Source organism: Arachis ipaensis, chromosome B3 (assembly GCF_059453495.1).
Source record: "Arachis ipaensis isolate K30076 ecotype BB chromosome B3, ASM5945349v1, whole genome shotgun sequence".
In the NCBI taxonomy this organism is placed as follows: domain Eukaryota; kingdom Viridiplantae; phylum Streptophyta; class Magnoliopsida; order Fabales; family Fabaceae; genus Arachis; species Arachis ipaensis.
Window position 1 is genome coordinate 117,644,211 of NC_142438.1, and position 24,355 is coordinate 117,668,565.

At 36.4% G+C, this 24,355-nt stretch overlaps 2 protein-coding genes and 1 pseudogene across 3 annotated transcripts; 1 reads left to right on the top strand and 2 right to left on the bottom strand.

Annotated features, from left to right (window-relative positions):
* Positions 1-5,493: 5,493 nt before the first annotated feature.
* LOC110270275 (protein FAR1-RELATED SEQUENCE 5-like) lies at positions 5,494-8,480 on the bottom strand (annotated as a pseudogene).
* Positions 8,481-15,403: 6,923 nt separating this feature from the next.
* On the top strand, positions 15,404-21,243 carry LOC107630821 (uncharacterized). 2 transcript variants are annotated; one of them, XM_016334068.3, is made up of 9 exons: positions 15,404-15,676; positions 15,901-15,981; positions 16,094-16,201; positions 16,763-16,897; positions 17,776-17,871; positions 18,157-18,276; positions 18,684-18,747; positions 18,874-19,056; positions 19,194-21,243. In XM_016334068.3, the coding sequence occupies exons 2-9, from the start codon at positions 15,901-15,903 to the stop codon at positions 20,969-20,971; spliced, it is 2,565 nt and encodes an 854-aa protein (XP_016189554.1). In that variant the 5' UTR covers positions 15,404-15,676; the 3' UTR covers positions 20,972-21,243. The 2 variants fall into 2 exon arrangements, with proteins under 2 accessions (XP_016189554.1, XP_020974869.1); XM_021119210.2 differs by having other exon boundaries at positions 15,441-15,676; positions 16,100-16,201.
* Positions 21,244-21,818: 575 nt separating this feature from the next.
* Positions 21,819-22,690, bottom strand: LOC107630822 (Calcium-dependent lipid-binding (CaLB domain) family protein). Its single transcript, XM_016334071.3, has 5 exons — positions 22,610-22,690; positions 22,463-22,528; positions 22,261-22,387; positions 22,015-22,129; positions 21,819-21,884 (listed from the first exon to the last, which is right to left on the bottom strand). The coding sequence occupies exons 1-5, from the start codon at positions 22,674-22,676 to the stop codon at positions 21,819-21,821; spliced, it is 441 nt and encodes a 146-aa protein (XP_016189557.1). The 5' UTR covers positions 22,677-22,690.
* Positions 22,691-24,355: the final 1,665 nt, after the last annotated feature.

Genomic DNA, 24,355 nt, shown 5'->3' on the forward strand with positions numbered 1-24,355 from the left:
GAGGGAACTCTGTTTCATGGTGGTACACTAATTCAAAGTTTTTGGTCAAAAGAAATTAGTATTTTCTAATATGCTGCTTCATCCCCAACATTTTTACGAAACTAAATTATGTTAATGTCTACATGATCAGTGTATACAATTTAGCTAGAATGACGTTCCATAATTAGCAAACTGTTAAATTCAGAGGGTGAAAATCACCGTGCCATAAGGTTGTGGTTCTGCTAACTAGTTTATAGAAAAACTAACGGATCAAAAATTGATAATGGAATGGCAATACATGTAGTGGCAAGCTGATGCAAATATAGGTTTTCAGTCAGCCCTGCAAGTTGGGCCTCATGGATGACTTTTGCATCCAATGAATTAGTCTCTACTCGAAAAGAGTGTTTCAGTAGGAAAGGGTGTTTTGGAAGCAACATCAGATAATCAATACCTCGAAATGTGTGCAAAGCAAAAATCCGAGATTTCAAACCTTATCTCTCTAAAATGCACCTCTTTTAGTGCTTTTTGCTGTCTAATCCAAAATTATGCTTCTTTGAGACCGTTTATTCTGTAGAACTCCAAGCCTTTCTTCTCATGAACCTACAACACTTGGGCCTTAACATCTACAAGCCCATTACCTCAACTTTTTCAATATGAGGTAAGGCATATCTCCATCATACTGCATCCCGCAATCTCTTTAGTTGGCCCGTGTGAACTTGGCGCCAATTACGTTGGTGCAATCTTCTCTGCTCTACATTGTTGGAGGCAGACATGAAAAACAAGGGGAAGGCTACTTTGCTGAATGTTGGTGGTCCTCATATGACCTCGAAAGATGAATCCGGTGTGGAAGAGGCAAAGCAGATGCCGACTGTGACTGAGGAGGTATTTTCCACCTCGGATGATCCTATCATCGACGTGTTCAACAAAGTGCGTGAGGTTGGTTGCTTAATGATCATTTCCAAATGGATCTCTTTAGTTGATTTTATCTTTCAAATGTGTGTCTATATTTTTAGTTGATACTTGTTTTCTTTGGGTTTCCAGATTTTGCTTGGATCTGATGGAGCAACTAGATCTATTGTTGAAACTCAGGCAGAGGAGATTAAGAAGCTTAAGTGTACGGTCGATGGTCACGGAACCCTACTGGAGATACTGTGGTCAGAATATGCAAAAGGACAAGAAAGGCCACTAACGCACCAGGAGAAGTATGGTTCAACTAAAGGTATTGCTGTGCACGACACAAAGAAGCAAAAGAAGGAGTCTCACCGAAAGTCGAAGCTGGCCTGTGAGGATGTCGACACGGTGGCTGTTACTAACGACGTCGATGCTATTATAGCCAAGATCGGCGCTGGGATGAATGCTGTAAACACAAACCTCGACCATGCAAAAAATTCTGACTACAAAAAGGGTACAATGCCTGCATCACATTCTAGCACTGTTAAGCAATAACCACTCAAGGTAGCAATGCTGCAAGGACTCACTATTGGTCTCTCACTGGAACACTGTTTTATTTCGAGGTTTTTTACATCTATAGATTTTTTTATCACGAGCTAATGCTTCTTTGTTTTCCGGATTCATTTGACAAATTTTTTTAATGGCGGCTAGAGTTCATTTCTGGTAATGATTCCAGTCGATACACCATTCGTGCCCACGGTGGTAACAAAGTCCCTCTCTTTTACCGAGTGGGTGCATCGGGATTCATGGATGGTGGAGACCTCCCACACGTAAGTACTATAACCTTCCTTAGTTCCCGCCTTTGTGGAGTTTACATGATCTTTATGAGTTGGAGAAATAAAATATCATGCCGGACAACTGTGCAGTGTATTGACGTTGTGTTCCGTCCCCCCGCTAGTGTCAACTTTATGGCTGTTGAGTTAGCGGTCGCTACGTACGTATTCGGTCGGAGGCTCTCGATGAAGTACGTCCCCCTCATTCGTCAATTTACTTTAATAGTTTGATTTTTTCAGTTCTTACTTGCATGTCCTGGTGGTTCGTAAAGGTGCTTTAGTAAACCAAAACTTCCATCACCATATGCATCTTAGATTTGTGTTCTCATTTCTCATTAGACATTTTTAACCAGACTCTTTCATGAAGGATCACAATAAGCCATCCGTGTAGCATTGTGTATTTCTTATTAGCTCATTACTTAAAGGAGTTATTAGGTAGTAACAACGTTAATTTGGTGCATGGCTCTTCCCCAAATTTTTTTGTTTTTTGGTCAATCTCCCAAAGTTTAGTACAACTGCTCCCCCCCTCCCTTATTTTTCAGTTTTTGGCAAAGTCAAAGAAGCATGCATTTTTTGGCCACCAAAAAATCCATTTGGTTAAGAAATGGGCTATTTAAATTTGGGCCTTAGGCCCATGGTTCGGTTTGCAATTACTACATCCCAAAAACATTAGGAATTTAGGTGATCCATTCCATTTAAATATCTAAGTCCATAAAGATAAAAAGGTTCATTAAGTCCCTTGGAAAACTGTAAGCTATATAATTATTACTAAAATGATGCATTATAAATAACCACAATGAACAATTTCTTGTAATGTATTTCTTAAATATCGTTGAATCTCACAGCCTAGTTGATATATGATAATAACATAGTTGAATTCTTGTTAAATATTAATGAAATAAGGAGTAAACACTTTGCAAAACGTCCATGCTTTGACCTTCAAATTTCCTCTGAACCTTTTGGGGCCTTCTTGGGCTTCGGCCCAGGATTAAAGTATGGTATAATCAATTTTCTGCGTACATCTGCCGCATTCCTCCCATCTGCTAGTTTAATTATGACTCCTTCCTCATATTTCACATATTGTTAGTTTTACGCTGAAGTCCCAGTGAATTTCTTCACCTTTACTATGCTGCTATTTTTTCCAACTATTCTTTGCTATAATTTTTTTCTAACAACTTCTAATTTCGATTGATCAACCCTTGCAGGGAGGTGCTGATCCCCAACGAACACTGCTAGGGAGACAGGCAAGCTTTGTGGACGTTGCGACTGGGAGACGAAGTTGTGGATAATGTAAAGTTGTTTGAACTAACATTTAGTCCACTCACTGTTACTTGTCTTAGTTTAATCGTTTGTATTGATAAGCTTTGTTTTAACAATTAGAAATCAACTGTGACGCTTCGTGCAGGTGCTGACTCTGCTAGCTACTATGCTGACTGATGAGCGAGTAGATAGGCACATCTGGTGGCTTCCGACGACATTCGCAGTATGTCGCCTAAACCCCGAATGATGTCGTTTGTCTGCTAATTTTAATTTCACCATGCTAGACTAGATTAAGTGTTTAAACGGTGTTTTAGCAACTGTTTAACAACTACTCCAACTTCTGTTATGTATATTGTAAGCACGAGTGCCATATTGGAAACTAACAGATCATATCGATAATGCAGCAAGTGGCCCTGAATCCTGTCGCATTCTGCCAGGAGACATTATCTACATCTGGCAACACTACATGGGCCGGGCTGATGATCTCACGAAGGTACACCCCTGTATTCCACAGGACAATGGATTTGCGGTTTGATCCATCTATATATGTCCCTGCCAAATGTTAAACTAGTTTTTTTCCCAGATCTATGTACCGATGCACTTAAATCATCATTGGTACCTAATGATCATCGATATCCAGAATGAATCCCTGATTTATCTGGACTCTCTGAAGTCTCAAAATATGCGTGACGGCAGGATCAAGCAGATGTATTTTGTGGTAGTTTCACCACGTGACAATCCCTTGTGTTCTACTAAATAAAGATGAGTGCCATTATTTAAATTTACTATACCTGAGTATGATGTCCATTTGGCATTGCAGGCTAGGTACATCCAACAATTGCTGCGAGAAGGAAAGTTCTATGATAGGTCAGAAAGCAAACCACCACAAGTCACGGATTTCAAATTTTCAAAGCCTGTGACAGGTAACAAGCACCAATGTCCAATGATTGTGGCATCTGTGTTGCTCAATGGATGGAGCTGTCATATCTATGGGGATTCTTTGACTTGGAGGTATGCATAAGTGTTCCCCTAACCCGACCGCATGTTGCTTCCTGGTTTCTATTACGTATGTGTATGTGAATTTGTGACTTACGAGTAATTGTGTGATGCAAAATGTTTTGGAAAATCCCTAAACCCATGAACCTGTGTAGAAGTAACTCAATTGCTAATTTTATTGTTTATAGAGGGTTGACAATGAAACTCGGATAAGATTGGCTGTGGATCTGGTTATGTCGAAGTCGAACCCTAAGAGGGAGGAGGTATGTCAGAAGGCAGGATATTTCTGGGATAACTTAGTGAAGAGCTACTTCGACACCGATGGGTGTCACACCAAGGATGGCGGGCTAGAGGATGCAACAGCCGGCAGCATGAGCAGCCAAAGCCTGACCATCTAAGTAACATATTAGAGGATGTTTATTTTTTTGAACCCTGCTCGTTGGTGATGACGAACTTCATTTTCCTGACGTGTTAATGTCATTCCAAACATTCCTTCTCCCATTGAATACAACCTTTTGTTATTATTATGTTGCATGCAGTATAGCATTTTGTATTTTGTGCTACCGCCATTGGTAATTAAAATGGGTAGACGTGCCAAAGTGATGGCCTAAACCCGTTAGAAGGGTTCATAATTTGTATTGGATTTTAAGTTACCTGCTTTATCTAACATCAATGAAACCTGTTGCACTAAATCCCTTGAAGTCTAGCCAGGATACTTTTCTAATTTAGTTAAGCGCTAATTATGTTAGTCTTTATAGATTTATTAGAGTTTTGTATTATCCTTAAACTTTTAGTTATATATGTTATATATTACAAATATTAAAATTAACTAATTCTCTTTCTAGACAATATGTAACTAAAAAACTTAAAATTTGAAATTGTCAATATTTTTTAATTAATAAAAAAATTGAATTATCTATAACATTTTTTATATATACAAAGATCTTGTTATATAATTAAAAATATCATGTAAACCATAATTAAAAAACACATGTAACTAATGGAAAGAAATTATAGTCGAGATATGTAAAAAATGGAATGTCCCTATAAACCATAACTAACACAGTACATGTTATAGAAATTTCAATCAGCCTGAAGGCATAAGCACAATTACTAGGCGGTTGTAAACGTGAACCTTATAAATGGAATGAATGTATAGTCGAGAAATGTTTACTATTACAAGAAGAAAGGATAAAGATATGAAAGGCAAATTTTAATATTCCAAGTGGGCGACGTCAAAATCAGTGCTTGCGTGTTCGTGGTTAATAACAAATCTGTGAAAACTTTTATTTCTCTCAACGCGTTAAGTTGCAATGCATTCCCTGGAGATACAAATTCATAGACCCGAGAGATTCTATATCATCTGATATTTCTTTATCGTTAAAATGCAAGCAAAAGTTGGAACAGGTAAATGGAACTAAATTTATAAATTGCATGGATAACAAATAGGTCTGTTGCTGTCTTTGAATTTGCCTTCAACTGCAAAACTATTTCATCCAATATATGGAGGTATAACAACGAGAAAATTTACTTTTCATGCTAACTTGGATGCAGCTGCACGATTCCGAGCATCAGCCAGATTAACGAAATACAAACCAAGGAAATTTAGGACCCTTATACACTTGGTAACGTATAAAAAATTTTCCTTCATCAAAGAACACCGTGTGGTCAATACTTTCAGCAGCGATCTTGTAACAACCGCAATATCTCCAACACCTACAACGAAGAACCTCACATTAATCCAAACTCACTCAAGGTAAATGAAACACAGTAACTACTTCTGCTCAACAATTAGCATAACAAAATCAAGTACATAGAGCTAATTTGCATGTTCCATAACAATAAAATCCTAATACAAAAAGCTCCATGAAATAGCATCAACAACTTTCCAAACACAATCCCTTCCATAAAGCGTGTTCTATGCAAATTTTAAATTAGATTACGAGTAACAATCGAAAGTGAGATTACCAAGCCACAAGTTGATTACCTCTATATTCCAGTCCACGGTGTTACCCACTCCGCCGATGTTCCTGGTTTGGCTTTGCGCTGTGCCTATTACATGGTCCCATCCCTCGTAAGCTCCGGCATCCTGCTTCATGCCACAATCGTCTCCCTCTTCTAACCATTTGTCTTGATCAGCGTGCAGGTTAAAGTTCGGCAAAACAGCCTATATCACAACAAAATTGAGCATAATGTTGCTGATGCAATGAGGTAAAACTATTTAACTAGTGAATAGAGATACTGCAAACAACTGTGTACCTCAACTTTGCTTAGTGTCATTTCCTTGGTGGGACACTGTTTATATTTTGTCGAGGTTGAGATTTTTTGTGGCTCAGTGCACCTCCTCTTTGTGTGCCCAATTTTCCTGCATCTCGTGCACTTCCTTTTTCTACCTTTGTGTCCACGTGTGCTGGGTCCCCCTTTGGTGCGCACAACAGTTGGATCTCGAACATCGCAGGCGGCATTCGGACTCTTATCCATCGTGTCATTGTCGCTGCGTACTTGTAGATCACAGCATATCTGCCTGATTCTGCTCATGCATTTCTTGTACAGATTGTCGTTTTTAGATCCGACGAACAAAATCCACTGCGAAGCAGCATGCAGGGCTCCATGTCTCAACAAGAAACCCTGCTCATCAGCTAGTACCGTCTTCTCAGTGTATTCGTTGACTGTCTTCACATCCTTCCTCCATCGACTCAAAATCAACCGCTCGGGAATTCTTTTTAGGTGCTCGTGCTTCATGACAAAAAACATATGCCTGCAAGGAAAACCTTCTTTCTCCCAAAATCCACATCGACAGACCAACCTCCCTCTTTTTGGATCGTACAATGCCACCACATTTTGACCGGGGAATCCATACTCCTCAACCATGTACACCATGGTTGTTGAGACCCGTCGTTTGATTACGAAGTTAACGACCGAGATAGAATCAATCTCCTTTTTGACTTGCGTGAATATGACCTTCGTGTACACCGATGCAGCAAACTGTTCCACGGGATCAAGACAGGTCGTCATAACGGGAACACCGTACATTGAACTGAACTGTGCAACCAGCTCATTGTTCTAGTACTCCCGTACTAGTAGTTCTAGATTTTGCACAAGCTCTAGAATAGTGTGCCTCGACGACAAAAATTTTTTTAGATGGGAATTGATGCCCTCACACCGAGACGTCGTGCGAAACCCAGCGCAAAACTTGCAACGCAAGTACGCATTTGTCCACATCTTCCTCTTTTCATACAGTTATAACGCCCAATACTTATTGAGTAACCCATACTGTTCAGCAACCTGTGCCCATTCACCCTCAAACTCTTCAACCTCCATGTTGGCATACAACCACTTGGCAAAGACATCACGGAACATCTGCTCGTTGGTGTTCGAGGTCACATTCTTATGTAGATGCCATGCACACAACCTATGGGTTGCCCGGGGCAACACTTCCCTAACTGCAGCGATCATTGATTCATCCCCGTCAGTCACAACAACAGAGGGCAGCTTCCCACACATGACTTCTAACAAGTTCTCCAACATCCACTTGTATGAACCGATTGTCTCATCTAAAACCAAACCGAACCCAAAAATCGTTGTTTGCTTGTGGTTGTTTGAACCTGAGAATATGACAAGGGGTCTGTTGTACTTGTTCTTCTTATACGTCGAATCAAATGCAACGACGTCTCCAAAGTGTTGAAAATGAACCCTGCTAGGACCATCTACCCAAAACATGTTTTCCAACATACCTTCTTCAGTCAAATTGTACCGGGCCATAGACATGGGATCAGCAGCTGCCTTGCCTTCCAAGTATACTATAGCAGCATTCATGTCTCCATCAACCACCTTTGCACGCTTTGACCGATCAATATAGTTTTATGCGTCTTTCTTGGTAAAACCCAAAGAAGAATAACCACCCACAATCCCAGCCATGTACCCCAGTATCTTAGACGTCGGCAACCTATACGCATGCATTCCATCGATGTGGGCCTTTGCGGAACCCAATATCACCCAGAAACTTCGGATCATGTGAACCATTCCCCTCGGTATCAATTCGTGGTTATGCTCGAGGGTTACTTTTCGAACCTTCCAAACCGAGATACCCTTATCAAGGTATACAGACATCAGGGCCTGGCAATTCGTGCGTGTCTCAGGCCTATGGAATCTCTTCCTGTCTAGTCTGTTGTAGTGTTTTCCATCCCTTAGGCCAGCCCTATTACAGAAGAACCTCATTCTCACTACAGTCCCATCTTCATCCTTTGCATAGTCTCCTTTACGAACCCCAAATCCGTTGCATTTTCCTACCCAACAATAAAACTCATATGCACGCTCTTCACTTCGAAACACCTTTTTCATTATATCCTCTGCACTCAACCCAGTCACGTCTCCATATTCACGACCATCTTCATCTGACAAAAACTTAACCTTTCTTAAGTCATCCTCGTCAACAACGTCGTTGTTTGAAAGGCATAACTCATTTTCACTTCCATCCGGAGACAAACCTTTTGCCTTGCCCATCCCACCATAGGACTCCATCTATTAAGTTGTAAAAGTTGGTTTTCAAAATAATAACTAATTCTGCTATAAAATTACACGCCTTAACCTCTACCAAGTTTCATGCCATCAAACATATATATACCAAATCAAAGGCTACTAAGGGCTAGATCTCATTATATGACATCACAATTACCAAAAAATGCATCCAAGCTATCTCAAACCCGAACATAATAAAACTTTTGACCACACGGACAAGTTATGCATGGAAACAAGAACAATTTAAACAAAAGAATACCTTCATTCAACAACTCAGCAACCCAATAATAGCCTATCTCAATCTCAAATATCACGATAACAACAAAGTACCAAATTACCAAAGTAATAATTTGAGAACAACAGGTACAAACAACAACACCCTAACAAATAAACAACCACAAGACCTGAATAGAAAATCCAGGAATTAACAAACTGCAACAACCGTAAAAATTTAACAACTTAAAACAGAAGCAGCCAACCAACTTAAGAAACTATCAAGTTAACAAATTCAAGACCAGGAAATCAATAACCAAATCATCATTCATTCGAAAATTTAAAACACAACATTTGAATAATCATTAATCGAATAATTATGGAACAGGTATAATAGAAAGTAAATGTATAATTTTTCCTACAAACATAGAAACTGAGAATGTTTTTTCAATCTGAGTAGGGTTAGCAGAATCTGAATAGTACAAGCAAGTTCTAAGCCGTCAACCATATATAAACCAAATCAAAGGCTACTCTGGGCCGCATCTCATTAAAAGACATCACAATTACCAAAATACATCAAAGCTATCTCAAAACCAAACCTAATGAAACTATAGACCACAAGGACAAGTTATGCATGGAAACAAGAACAATTTAACAAGAATAAGACCTTCGTAGAAAAACTCAGCAACCCAGTAATAGCCAACCACAATCTCAAATATCACAATAACAACAATTTACCAAATCAGCAAATTAGTCATTTGAGAAGAAAATGGCAACTCAATGATTATACACAACAATAGGTACACACAACAACAATTTAACAAATAAACAACCACAACACCTGAATAGATAATCCGGAAATTGAAATTGCAAAACCGTAAAAAATTTTGCAACTTAAAACGGCAGCAGCAAACCAATTTAACACACTATCAACTTAACAAATTCAAGTAAAGAAAATGGGTAAAGAAATCATCAACTAGATAAAAATTTTAACCACAACATTCGAATAATAATTAATCAGATACTTATTGAACAAGTATAATAGCAATGAAAATGTACAAATATTCATTGAAAATGTACAAATTTTCAATAAACATTACTAAACAGAGGCAAGAAAGAACAACCATCATTCAGCCCTATCATAAACACTATTACCAAGTTAAATAAAAAGTCAACCAAAAATCACTTTGCAAATCCAATTAAAAACAGCTTTTCACTTTGTACCCTAAACACCAATTAAATCACATGAACCAAAATTAATTTGAGGGAAAACGGCACAGTTCAATGCTTATGAGTTTACTGAGAAAAAAAAAACGGCAAAAGCAGCAGAACAAATCAGTTATCATTTATCACAAATTTTCAGATTTAAAACACAAATCAATAATCAAGTAATCAGAGATATTCAAAATCACAAATCACTACTTCAGACTTCAGAGACATTCAAATTCAATAATCCAAGTACTTCAGAGACATTCAAATTCTTTTTACAGCATTCAACAATATACAAATTTTCACCATTAGAAGCAAAGTAAGTTTCTATCATTAGCAACCATACATACAAATTTTCACAGAGTAACAGAGCATTCAGAACCATACATACAAATTTGCAAATACAAGACAGAATCAAACTTCAAATCAAGACCAAAGACCGAAGAAGAAGAATTGAAGAACCAAACTTCAGAACCAAAATGCAAAGCAAGACCGAAGCAAACTTGAAGAAAAATGGAACAAAATTTGAAGAAGAAGACCAAACCCTCAGTGAAGATGAAGACGAGAAGCCACTAACCTGGGTCCGTGCCGAGAAGCCAACGAAGATGAAGAGCCGAAGAGGACCTGCCGAGTTACTGGGTCAGGCGGTGACGATGGAGGACCTCGGTTAGGCGGCGACGATAGAGGAAGAAGCGGCAGTGTTGAGGACCTGGGATGGCGGCAGAGCTGAGGACCTAGGACAGCGGCGATGCTGAGGACCTGGGTTAGGCGGCAACCATGGAGGGCTAGGCGGAGGGCTGCGACAAGGGTTTCTTTGATTCTGTGTTCTCCATTACATGAATGAATGAATGATTGGGTCACGAGGGGGGGGGGTTGGGTCACGAGGGGGGGTTGGGAATGACCTGGATCCATTTCTTTTGGGTATTTACTGTAAAGGCCTATGACACCAAAAAGAAAATATTTTTGTCCAAGAACGAAAAAAAGGGCCAAGGCTTGGCCCCTAAACACCCAAAATTAATTACTCATTATCACATTTAGTTATACAATCTAATTATGACTCCCCTCACGTGATTTTATAAACATTTCCTGCAACCTCTCTGAAACCCCGAACAATTTGTCCCCTACCTATACCACCTGTCATCACCACAGCTTACCACCAATTATCTACGCATGTAGATACTAAATTAATATCTATACCATAGAACTTGTCATATATATATATATATACTAAATTAATATCTATACCATAGAACTTGCCATATATATATATATATATATATATATATATATATATATATATATATATATATATATATATATATATATATATATATATATACTTATGATACCTAAACCCTCTTATGTGTAACCTTTTTCATAAATCATGATCATTAGCACCTAATTAGCATTGCATGCTTCATTTTTGGGTGGTACAAGAGAGATAGCACCGAGAGAGAAAAGAAAGAAACAGTGAACTTTCCAAAAACTTCCAGTTTCGAATTCTTGAGATCCGTAACTTCAATAAAAAAATTTAATCCGATAAAAGTGTTCGTATCCTCTTTCTCTACACATTAGTGCCAGATTTGATCGTGAAAGTTGACAGTGACGTAGCTCCCCTACCCTTTGAGTTCGACCAACTGGAGTTTTAGGAGGCACAGATGATTTCTGACATTTTTTTCTTCAACAGCTCGATCAGAAAGCTTCTCCTTAGCCTCGAGTATTTTCATTTTTTACGGAGGTAGGGTTTTGGTAAATTCTCACCGATTAAATTTGTATTGGATAAGTGAATGGTTGTTATGATGGATTATTGATGGAGTTTTATTGACTTTATATTGAATTTTGTTGATATATTATTATATGTGATTAAGCTTGTGATTTGGTCATGTTTGTGCTGCCCAAACTATGATAATGAGGCTGATTTGGGACTGTCATTGTGTTAGTTTTTGAATAAAGTAGATGAGGTTCAATGGCCGAGAAATTAAATTAAAAGTTGTGAAAAATCGGTAACCGTAAAACTTAAAAACGGATTAAGATTTAAATGTATATTTTAAAAAGAAAATAAGGAGGGTTTCATTTTTGGTGAAGAGAAGAATCAACCAAGAAGAATTATTTTTGAGAAAATATACTTGTATTTTTATGAAAAGATTGAGTTTAATATTATAATTATATAAGTTTTTCGGGTATTTTAGGTAATAAATAAAGTTCATGGATAGAAATGGGTATTTTATAAAAATTCAGGGTTACTTTTATAAATATTGAGATAAGTGAAGCTTCAAACATAGTTTTATAAAGATGTTGAGTTAAAAATAAAATATTTAAGAGTTTGAGGTTTAAAACATAGATAGCAAGAGTTGAAGAATAAAAGTTTTACGAAACTAAGTTTTTAAGAATAGATATAAATATTATTTATTTACCATTTAAAATATCTTATTTTATTGTTATTATTATTTTATTAAGAATATTATATAGTAAAGATATTATTAATAGTATTATAAGTCAGGGAAGAGTAAACAGAGTGATCTTAAAAGCTTTAGAGAACGCAGACTTAATTAAAGTACTTTATAATTCTTTTCCATAAGACAGTTAGGGAAAGGCGAGGGAAGATTATGAAGTTGGGTTATGATAAGGAGTTAAAAGATTGAAGAAAAGAAGATAGAAAGAAAAGAAGTAAGAAAAATAAAAGAGAAAGATGAGAAAGAGAATAAAAGAAAAAAAGAAGCACAGAAAAAAAGGATATTTTAAGTAAAAAGAACCTCTGTCACAGGAGAACAGAGAGCAGGAATAAAAGAAACGAAAGAAAGAATGAGTTGAAATGATTGTGTACCTGCTGAAAATGAGCAGAGATATGGTGGTGAGTCCACTGAGATTTGCTTTCCAAAGATACATTGGCCAATTCAGGGGATGGTCGCACCTGTAAGACAAATGTTGCTTACAGAGGTTATCGATACATACATTGGCCAGAGAGAGCCTCACCTGTAAGACAGAGGTTGCTTACAGAGGTTATGTTTGCATACATCGGCTCAAGAGAGTCGCACCTATAAGACAGATGTTGCTTATAGAGGTTATGACACTGGAAACCAAACTCAGACAAAGGTTGCTGAGTTACGTCGGGAGCGAGTTGAAGCCGACAGATGAGCTCATTACCTGCACTAGGGATAGACATGCATCATACTTGTTTGCGCATATTTGTTTGTGAGTGTGTTTTCTATGATTGTGTGTGCTTGTGATTGGATTCTGTGTTCTATAATTGCTGAATTGGCTCGTACTTTGTTGACTGTTGTTGCTAACCAAGTATATATAAAATGGATATAACTATACACCCCAACCCTACTAAGAACTCCCCAATTCTTACCCCCTATCTCCACCCCCTTTCAGCTACAGGTGCGAAGCGGCGATAGCACAGAAGAATATGTTTACGAGTTGAGTTGTTAGAATTTGTTTTCCCCTCAACTCGTTAGTTAGAGTTTTATTCAGAAGGGTAGATTTTGTAATTGCTTTTGTATGTAATACTACAATGTATTATCAATATTAAGTATGTGAATATGTGTTGTTTGTTCTTGTTGGAAATGTTATAAATTTTAGTAAAAACCATCGACAGATTTACGCGTAAAGGCTCAATATTACATAGATAATAAAATGTATTAGGTTAGTAACGCCTTGCTTTTAGTGCGATCATGAAATACTAAAAGTTAGGGTGTTACACTTAGTATATTAAATCATATATTCTAAAATAAAAAGACTAATTATTTATGGTCATATTTTAAATTATATAAAAAGTAATAAAAATATGATACAAACTCTTTTTTTCAAATGGTGAACCCTTGAATTTTCATCGCTAAACTAATCACCGTAAAGGCAAATAAAAAATTCAGGAATAACTAAAAATTAAAATCATAACTTATGAGAAATATATTCGTATGAATTGAAAAGGCCACAAATATATGAAGTAATAAAATAATTATATAAATCATTGTTCTCAACTGATGAATCCTAAATTTTATATTGCTAAGCTTACCACCATCTTCAAAATGCAATAAATAAGTAATTTTAAACGGTGGACAAAAGTAATTATTTTTTATTTTAGTTTTTAGTTAATTTACTTGTTCTTATAAAATAGGATTTTTTAAATAAATAATTTAATTATTTTATTTACCAAAACATATAATTTATAGTATATTTATTAATTTGCATCATATGATTTGTAGTATAAAAAATTATGTCAATAATAAAATAATTATATTATTTATTTAAAAAATTTATAAAATACACTTTTTCTTTTAATTTATTAAACTTTGTAAGCTTTTTATTTTAATTTTATTTCTTATAAATTAGATGAAATGTTCGCTAAAACAATTTCAAGATGAAAAGAATAATAATACATAATAATTATATTCTATTTTAATTATTTAAAAAAAAACACAAGTAAATTTTTTTTACATTAACTTCTAGTCTAAGAATAATTCATCAATCATCATCGAGTCAAAATTCATTTAAGCAGGTATTTTTTATTTTATATTTTTGGTCCAAAAGTGTGATTTCATCTCTTCATATTCTTGTAAAAATTTTTAACCAAAAACTTTTTAAAAATAGAAAAAACATATAATACATTAAAACAATATATAAATATATCTTTTTTTAATTTTAAAATATTAAATTAATTAAAATTCAACCTCTAAATCCAAAAAATAATATAACACAACATAATATAAAAAATTAAAATAAGTCTTGATACAAAAAATATATATAATACATGAGATTATTAAAATACTTATAGTAATACCTAAGATATTAAGGATAATTAAATAAATTCGTATTATTCGGTTCGGAGTCTCGCAGTTGTCTTGAAAGAATTTCATCTCCTATTTCTATTTCTGCAGAAAAAAAATTCTATTTTTGAATCCCATTTGAAGCAATATCTGCAAAGATCCCCGTATTTCGATTTTTTTTTTAATTGTTTACAATATTCTTTACCCTAACAAGAGGAAGACTACTTCGTTGCGAAGAAGAACTATTTTTGCCACCCCTAAACCAATTCTCAAGCCTAAGACTGCAATGAGGGTCCAGAATTACGAAAACAAAAACAAAATTCCATCACACCCAATAAGGACCGTGGAAGGCCCACACTGAGAACTTATTGGCGGTGAAAACAAAATAATTTGATGAAAACAAGTTTACATTTTTATTACACTCAACGATTTTGGACTTTAAAAAGTGAAAAACACTTCAAGTCTTCAACATATGCAGAACTTATTAACTGAAATATGAAAAAGGGGAAAAATATTGCAAGTAGAGTAATTCTTTAATTTAACGTAACAAGAACGAATATTAATTCATAAAATTAACACATTCAGCTGTAATTGATGCAAATTATCCAAAAGAATCTCCTTTTTCGGGAACAATTAACTGTGACTAAAACGCACCGTGGACCAGCTCACTCCTAGACTTTGAAACTCAACTACACGAGTTTTTATTAATTTAATTGAATCAATTAAGATGGTTGAAAGCGGAAAGTAGAAAAGAGGTGCGAAGGAAGTTGCACCTCAATCTTTGATTGAGAGGAACACGTGGGCTGGACTAAAATTATATTAAATATTAAATTAAAATTAAAATTGATAGATATATTATTGTAATTGTACTAGTGGCATTTGGCATCAATACTCAACTAAGAGATTGAAGACACATCCTTTGAACTGAAAGCTCTTTTGGTTTCAGACGCACAAACAGGTTCACATGCAGTTGCAGATCCTCCAATTCCTAATTCCCTAAACTACGGCACCGTAAGTTCACCGCTAACCCTCACCGCTTGTCTTTTCAATTTTAATTATCACTTGCTTCAATGTTTTTCAGTTTTCATCAACACTTTTTCTTAACTGAAGAAGAAAAAAAATTCATATAGGCGACTTTTACCTTTGACTGTTGGTGTTATCTTGAATTAATTTGTTGGGATGATAGAATAGTTGTATATCAATTAATCTTTGGTGATCCAACTTGCCTTCTGAAGATGGCCGAACCTGATACCGAAACGCCTGAACAAACAAATACCCAGATAAGCAGTAACGCAGAATGCACACCTGAACAACAAGTTAGTATATATTTTGAATTTGAATTTGGATTGTTTCTTTAAGTAATATATTCCCCCAATCAGCTAAGCTTTTTAGCCTTTTATCACTTTTCACTTGCTTGATGCATGACAGCTTCAGATTGTAGACAAAGCTATTGATCGCCCTGAGTGGTTACCTGATGGGTGGACTGTGGATATCAGAACTCGCAAAACTGGTTCGCTTACGGGATCTGGATATAAGGTGGTACATATATTCTCCAAAATTACTTGTTTGGATATTCTTTTCAGAGATCTTCTGGAACTTTAGCAACTTCTAGACCGTCTTCTTTATTTTTTTTTCTTTATACTTGTTTTCTGGACCGTCTTGAGAAGGTAAACATTGCCACTAACTCTTATTTACACAGGAGACAGGACTTAGGTTTCTGGCCTTGAAACGTGACTAAGTTTCATAATAGTAGAATAATTTCTGAAATCTGATTATTCTGAAGTGTTGCCTTCAAATAGTCATCCTAAATTGCTGTGCTGGATTTAGAGACATCTTTTGACATTAATATCCTAATTATTTGCAAATGGTGGTAATCTATTTTCTGTTGTTTTGTTGTTGCCTTGTTGGACTAACAATTAATGCTTAGATAGATTAATTCTATAATGCAGTATTATCCTTCATATTGTACTTATTCTGTTCCCATCTATTAATTATTCTTTGAAATTGCTAATGAAGTCTCTGAATGAATGTGTTATGTACCTGTCAACATCAGTAGTGCATCTTATTGTTCACTATTAAACTGTTTTCTTGTTGCAGTGTTACATTGAACCATTAAATGGATACACATTCTACTCCAAACCTGCTGTATTACGATATCTGGAACCTAAGGACAATACATGCATTCCGAAGAAGAAGAAAGCGAAATCCCCGGCCACAGGGTCCCCAAGCATCGTTAGTATCCCTATATCCTTAGTTTGGTTTCGGGTGAATTCTATTATTCTACCGTCAATTTATCATATTTTCTTTCTTATCAGCATTCATTATGTTGCTGTGAGACACACGAGTTATAATTTTCATAATTAAGAACTATTCATGAACCAATGGAGCCAGTGTCAAGTACACTTAACAGAATCTCTTTTTCTTCTTCTTCTTGTGTGTGTCTAACTCTGTACAAAGGACTATGGCATTGTAAATAACATAAAAGTACAACCAAAATAAAGACAAAGTTATACATTAATAAACCATGAAAGAATGCAGAACCCATAGTGAAAGAGCTAGTCGGATAATGAGAATGGCCACAACCACTTGAAGCCTTACAAATTACAATTGTATGTTTCATGCTATGAATTATCCCCTAAAGTTGCATAAGTTTTAGTGTTTTGTTGATTCTTCTTTACTTGGGCTTTGTGCCAGGACATGATAAATAACATGAACATACAACCATAATCAAGGAAATTTAAATCATGGAAGAATGTACAACACATAATGAAAAGCTATTCTGTTACTGGAAATGGCTGCATCAGCTTTAGGCCTTAAGATTATGTGTTATATATTATGAACTGTAAGACAATTAGCCCCTGGTTGGTATTTGCCTCTAAAATTGCATCACATTTTGTGTGATTTTGTTACTCTTCTTCACTTGGGGTATCTGCCGTTGGTGCCGTCTGGTGCACGTGTCTTAGACAAAAGGCACAGTAAGTTTCTTGATATTGATTACTGAATGACCTCGATTTAATCCAGTGATTACTGTTAGAAGAAATAAGATGTGTACTTGTATCTGTAAAATTCTTTTTAAAAAATATAGTTTCATAGTTTTGCTTTGTTTTTAGGTTGCGATTGAGAAATCCATTGCAGAGGATCTACCACCTGGGTGGATAAAAGAAGTAACAATTAGAAAAAACCACAACGGCATCAGGAAAGATCCGGTATGACATTTCATTCAATGATTGGTAGAGATTCAAGATTCATTGTCCCCCTCTGCCCTAAAGACATCTTATTTAAGTATATACAAGCTAGGATATTCGTACAACCACATTCTTTTTTTTGCTTCAAATCAAGGTTTTTCTTCCCCTTAAAAAGCTATCTCCTTTCCCATTTGAAGAGGTGGGCTGCAATAAGTCCCATGTATTATGTAAATTATGATTGGATAATATTCCAAAATTGTGTTGCTTATATAAATTATGAATACATTATACTTATACTTCCAACAGGTATATAAAGATCCAGTAAGTGGCCATGCATTCCGTTCCAAGAGGGATGTACAGCGTTATCTTGCATCTGGGTATATTAGGCCTTCTAGAAAAAGAATCCAGGATGGAGACAAGTTAACTGTAAGGCTTTTTGGCTAATCACTATGAGTACCACCTTACTATTATTTCTGTTATTAGGATTCCCGTTTTCTATTGGTGCCAACTCTGAACTGCTAAAAGATTAAAAAGAATATAAGGGTTCTTCAATCATGTCAGACTTGTGACATATTGCAAGAGTTCAACCATATTGACATTTTAATGATAAATTTACGTCTCTAGTGTTAGATAACAATGATGTTTTCTTTCATGAAGTGTTTCCCTTTTGCATATGTATGTTCCAGATATGTCCTTTGCCGTTAATTGTCTAAAATCTAAGCATGCTATATAACGTTGGTCTTCCAATCAGTTATTTTATTGTTTGACTTTTGCATGTGAGAAATCAAGTTGAAAATAATTCTTAGTTATTTCTCTGCTTTCATTGGATCTAGCCATCACCTGCTGGTAAAAGACACAAACTGAATGAGTCTGCACCTGAACAACAGCTTTCTGCTGGTAAGAAGTCATGCATGCATATATTTGGATTTCTTGATCAATTGCTCAACAAATTCATAATGCTAATAGGGTGGAGAATTATGTCATTCACATATGAAACCCACTTGTATACATTTCTAACTTCAGGTGGAGCAACATTTGATAAAAGCAGCTTAGAACTGATAGATGACAACAGCTCAAGAAAAGGACAAGATGTGAACATCCAATCTGGAATGATGATGGTTGCTCCTATTTCTGTTGTAAAGATGCATTCACTAGAGGATGATAGTGCTGAAGACCTTTCTGAAATTGAAAAAATGTCTGATCCAGGTAGCTCATCATTGCTTCTTTTATATTTTTTGATGCATTTTTCTAAAAAGAAAAAGAAAGATTAAAAAAAAAGAAAATGAATTCTCAAAAGAATCATAAACTTTGCTCCTTGCTGAAGTTGGACTGAATTTCTGCAGATGATATGCAAGAGGAGCATGTTGGGAATAGGATGAGAGAGGGGGAGTTCAATGTGCATCGCCAATCTTCACCACAACTCCATAATATGAGAGAGCTGCACAGTCCTTCCCAGGTTTTGAAGCAACTTGGTGGATTTGATGATGACATGAAGACGAATAATTCCATATCCTGTGAAAAGACCCCCAAACAAGGTCGCAAAAGGTCAAAAGTTGATATCAGTGCAGACTTGCAACAACGTGAGGGTGTGTCAGCTGCAGAGCTTGCAGATTGTGCACCGCCAAAAAGAGAGTCAGCAAATAAAAGACGGAAATCTTATAAAACCCCACCTATTACAGGTGATCAACTGGAGAAACTGAGAGGTAAAGAAATGTATGATGAGAAATCAGAACCCCAAGTGTCGTCGGCATTCAACTACACTTCGTCTGACCCAAGCTTAGAAAATGCAACTAATAATCTGCAGAGTATGTTACTAGTTGAGAATGGACCTAATACTACTGGAATCACTACAGTTCTTCAAACTGATATTCAAAAGAAATCGGTTGACAGTGTTACTGGAAGAAGCGGGGATGGAAACCCACAGGTACGTTCAAATAAATCCAAAAAGAAGAAAGAGCTTAAAGTGCCTATGCGAGTATCAAAGCGACTTGCTGGCCTTGAACCTGAGGTACAGCCTTCCGGAAGAGCTCTTGAATATGCCACTAGAAAATCAAGAAAAGAACCACCACCTGCAACTGCTACTGAAATTTCAATTGATGGGGCATCTGACCATCTTAACCTTGAGGAAGAAACCAAGCTTACATGTCATGCATCTCATAGTTTGAAAACAGAAGTACTAAGAGAATCATCAAACCAGAGTGAGAAGTCATGCGATGCCCCAACTGTTCCCAAGGAACAATTGCAGAAAGTTATTGAAGCTGAAAATACCGGTGATGAGAGATCAGAGCTACAGCTTCCAGTGCCATTCGGGGACTCTTGGTCAGATCCATGCCTAGAATTTGCATTCAAGACTCTTACTGACGATGTGCTATTTCATCCTGCCACTGACATTTTGCCTGTTATAACTCCCGATCTTAATTACCTACCAAATACTGAATTGCATGGGGTGATGATAACCAGTGAAGAAGCTCATGATAACTCAAACCAACCCCAGAGCAAGAAAGAGCTTAATATGGTTAATCCCGCAGAACCATTCCCAAGGCAACTAGAGAATGCTCCTAAATTTACAACTAGTGAACCTTATGGTGATGAAGGCTACACAAGGAATTTAGCTGGAGAATCTTTACATAGTGAAGTTGGAAACGTAATGCCACTCATGCATCATACAGTGATACACCAAGAGCCATTGAAGGAAGGTGCACAGGTTCATAAGGGTGAATCCATTATAATCGGGCCACCTCTGGTTGAAACTGGAACTGTAAACCATGATAACTCTAAGTCACAGTTCTGTGCCTCCTTTGCAAATTCTTGGTCTGATCCATGCCTTGAATTTGCATTTAAGACTCTTACAGGTGCGACATCAGCGGACAATAATTTACAGCAACCTCCAAATTTCCATAACCAGATCGATGGTGGCTCATTGTTTCCTGACTTTGGATCTTCCAGCTTTTCTCAGAGTAATTTCTCATTTTACCATGACATAGGAGTGAATTCCATGCCGGGGCAACAATCATCACGTAGCAATCCAATTCCACCCTTAGAAAAGGCGAGCCAGCGAGGTTATCCTGAAGTTGATCCTCAAAATCAATATTCTCAGTTCCAGAATCATTTTCCAAGGTAAACTAGTAAAAGATTTGATGCATGCCCCAGAAATATTGCTACTGATTGTACTTTATAGATTGTCACCATATTTTCTTAGTTTTGATGGTGACATTTGTGAATACATTATGAACATAAGACCTAGTTTGGTTGGTGCTCTGCATTGTTTCTGGAAAATGTCTAGGCAGGTAGGTAGGTAAAGCAGGCAGGTTCCGATCTTGTCATCCTTCGCTAAGCTATCTAACTATTGTATCTATGTTGTATTGTGTAGTATTGTTTACTTCTCCTACCAAATGCTGTCAAATCCTTAAGCTTATTGCCTCCATCCTAAGATCTCACTCTGCTTGTTTAGAGTGTTACTGCCACTTTCTTATCTAAGGGTATGTTGTGAGGTTTTATTGGAGTGTTACTGTGTTAGAGAGAGATGGGAAAGATTAAAATGAAATTAAGTATAACCTTTATATTTCAAACCTCTCCTCCCTCTTTCAAATCAAACTCACATTAGGTCTTATCGTGCCTCCCAAATCGCAATGTCGTTTTGCATTGCAGATTTAAGTTACCTGTCTCGGTATGTCCACTGATGTAATCTCGATTATTACATAAAAAGTCAAATGCAAATATGCAATGATAGGCATGGCCTCATTTAGAATGGATGCATGCATTTTCAAAATTATAACTTCATTGGTGATATAGAGATTTACATACATGAAGCCACCAAATTATAACTAATTTAGCGCGTATAGTACTAATTCTACTCAAAATAAACTTCCTACAATGGCCAACTAATATCAAGATCCTCATGTGGTACAAGTTTAGAAATTAAATTATGTTAATGTTAATGTTAATAAAGAATTCAAAAATATTTGGTCTCAGTAATAAGCAGCAGACTCCTTCCATCCACCAAAACTTTCGTCCATACCCCGATTACGGTTTTGCTGCATTAGTGAACAAATGTAAGTTAATAGAAGAAGAATAATCAAGTAACAAAGGGTTTGTTTTTACGATGTTTTAAATTGAAATTTTCTTGTGGTTGATATGAGAGAGAAAGCTGAATAAAGAATATACATCGGGCGTAAATTTCAGGCCAAGTCTAATCTCCCCACAATAGTGGTCATTCTTGACAACGGTGTATGAATGGGGTGGAACTCTTCCTTCAGCAAACACCGAAGCCAGTGGAATGCTATAAAAAATTATCAAAACTAGAATTAAACTTGTAATAACAGGGATGTTGTTTGAATCAATAATCCCACTAACAATTATCTAAAAGAAAAGAAAAGAAAATGTATGTTATTGCATGCAATATATACTCACGTAAGTTCTCCAACAAAGTCATCACGTGTGCCGAGATCTTGGTCCATGATCTTCAAATGGATATCTTTAACGCCTTCAGACACGGTGAACACAAACGTCTCATTCCATTCTGGATTCGTTCCCTGGTCTGCATGATCAATAATGTAAGTAATTAGAATGAAAAACGAACTAATTAACAAGTAGTAGACACATGCATACATACTTGATGCAACACTGCTTTGCTGCGTCTGAGTACGGCATGTGAGGATCACGAAGGGGTCCATTTTACCTGCTCCATCATTATTTCATATATGGGTAAAAATAATAAATGTAATAATTGTATATGTATGTTTGTGCATGATGAACTTACAAAGAAAATCAGTATTCTCAAGTTTCTTGGCACTAACAAGAAGGACTTCAAGGGTTCCTTGCGGCATTATGGGCTTACGGGGAGAGAGACTATCATCTGGGAAGATAAAATGGCGGAAATTATTATTTATTTTATGCCTGCTAACAACACATTAAGCGGTTTCCAAGGCGAGTGATTAGGAATCATCATGTGATGCTAATGAGAACGAACGAGGCTCTATTATTTGCTTTTCCATATTTGCCATTTAATTCTTTAGTTAAAATTTGGGACATTCACGTCCATTAACGTTTAATTCAACAAATAGCATTATGATTTTTCCTACTCATAATTGATGGCTCTGGACTATCGATTCCGAATTTCCGATCCATCCGGATGCAAAGCATTCAAGCTAAGCAACGTTGACGGCAAGCTTGCTTTAACCTCATTATTTCAATAAAGCACCAAGTACTAACAAAGAGGATTTCGCACATCCATCAAGAATGCATAACTTATTATCGTCGCCTTCAATAAAGCTTTTATTGTTTCTTCCTTTCTCTCTCTATGGAAAATGTTATCACTCACTCCACTATATCCAACATAATTTTCCATGGCAGCCCTTACAGTATCACTTCTAGTCATATATAGAAAGAATTCCTCATTATTAGTGGACTCCACGCATGCACCCATCACTACTCTCGATATATTCCATGAAATTGAATTACAAAAAAAAAAAAGTCTCATGGCCACAAATTCAGTCCAACAAAATACATAAATTTAGTTACAATTTTATTATCCTTGCATACTCTTTATGTACTATTTCCGTTTTATTATGGCATCATAGTCTTATATCCTCCTTGAAGAGGATACATATACTATCATCTTTCCGATGAAAAATCACCCTACTCCTTTTTTAACCTCCTCCCACGATAAATAATCAATATTAGCCTATGACAACAATAAAGAAGTCTCGTGGTCCATAAATTTAGGCCAACAGAATATTCAGTTACAATTTATTATCCTTGCATACTTTTTATGTACTCTTTCCGTTTTATTATGGCATATCAGAGCCTTGATATCCTCCTTGAAGAAGATACATAAGCTATCATCTTTTCGGTGAAAAATCACCCTACTTCTTTTTCAACCTCCTCCCACGATGAATAATCAATCTTTTAATTTAGCTCAAAATTCAACCATTTTCTATTACGTCCATCCAAGTAAAAATCCAACATCAGTCTTGGTTACACCTGTTCTAATAGGAAACAACTATCATTCATGGAATAGTTACTATGACCTATCTGCGCCTTCTTCCTGCACCTTCTTCCAGCGTCTGCGTTCTGTTTCAGCAGTTCAATCTGCATCTGTTTTAGCAGTTCTATATGCACTCTTATTGCGCTCCATGTGCCCTCTTTTTTTATCGCGCTCTACGCATCCTTTGAAGACCACTCTTATTGCGCCATACGCGTCCTTTAAAGATCAATCTTATTGCGCTCTACGCGCTTATTTTTTCTTTTTTCTTTTGAATATCGCTGCTCAAGCACAGCATCTCCTTTTATATTTTTGCCGTCGGCAGCTGTAGTTCCGCCGCATGCATCTCCCTCTGCGTCACCACGTCAGACGCGTCGTCTTCCTCAACAATTTCATCAGAATTTATCCAAGCTATGGATTCAGCTTGCGGGGGCGTATTAAACTGCTCTTTTACCTTAGCCCATCACAACAATAAAGAAGTCACCCACAAATTTAGCCCAAAAGAATACATAAATTTAGTTA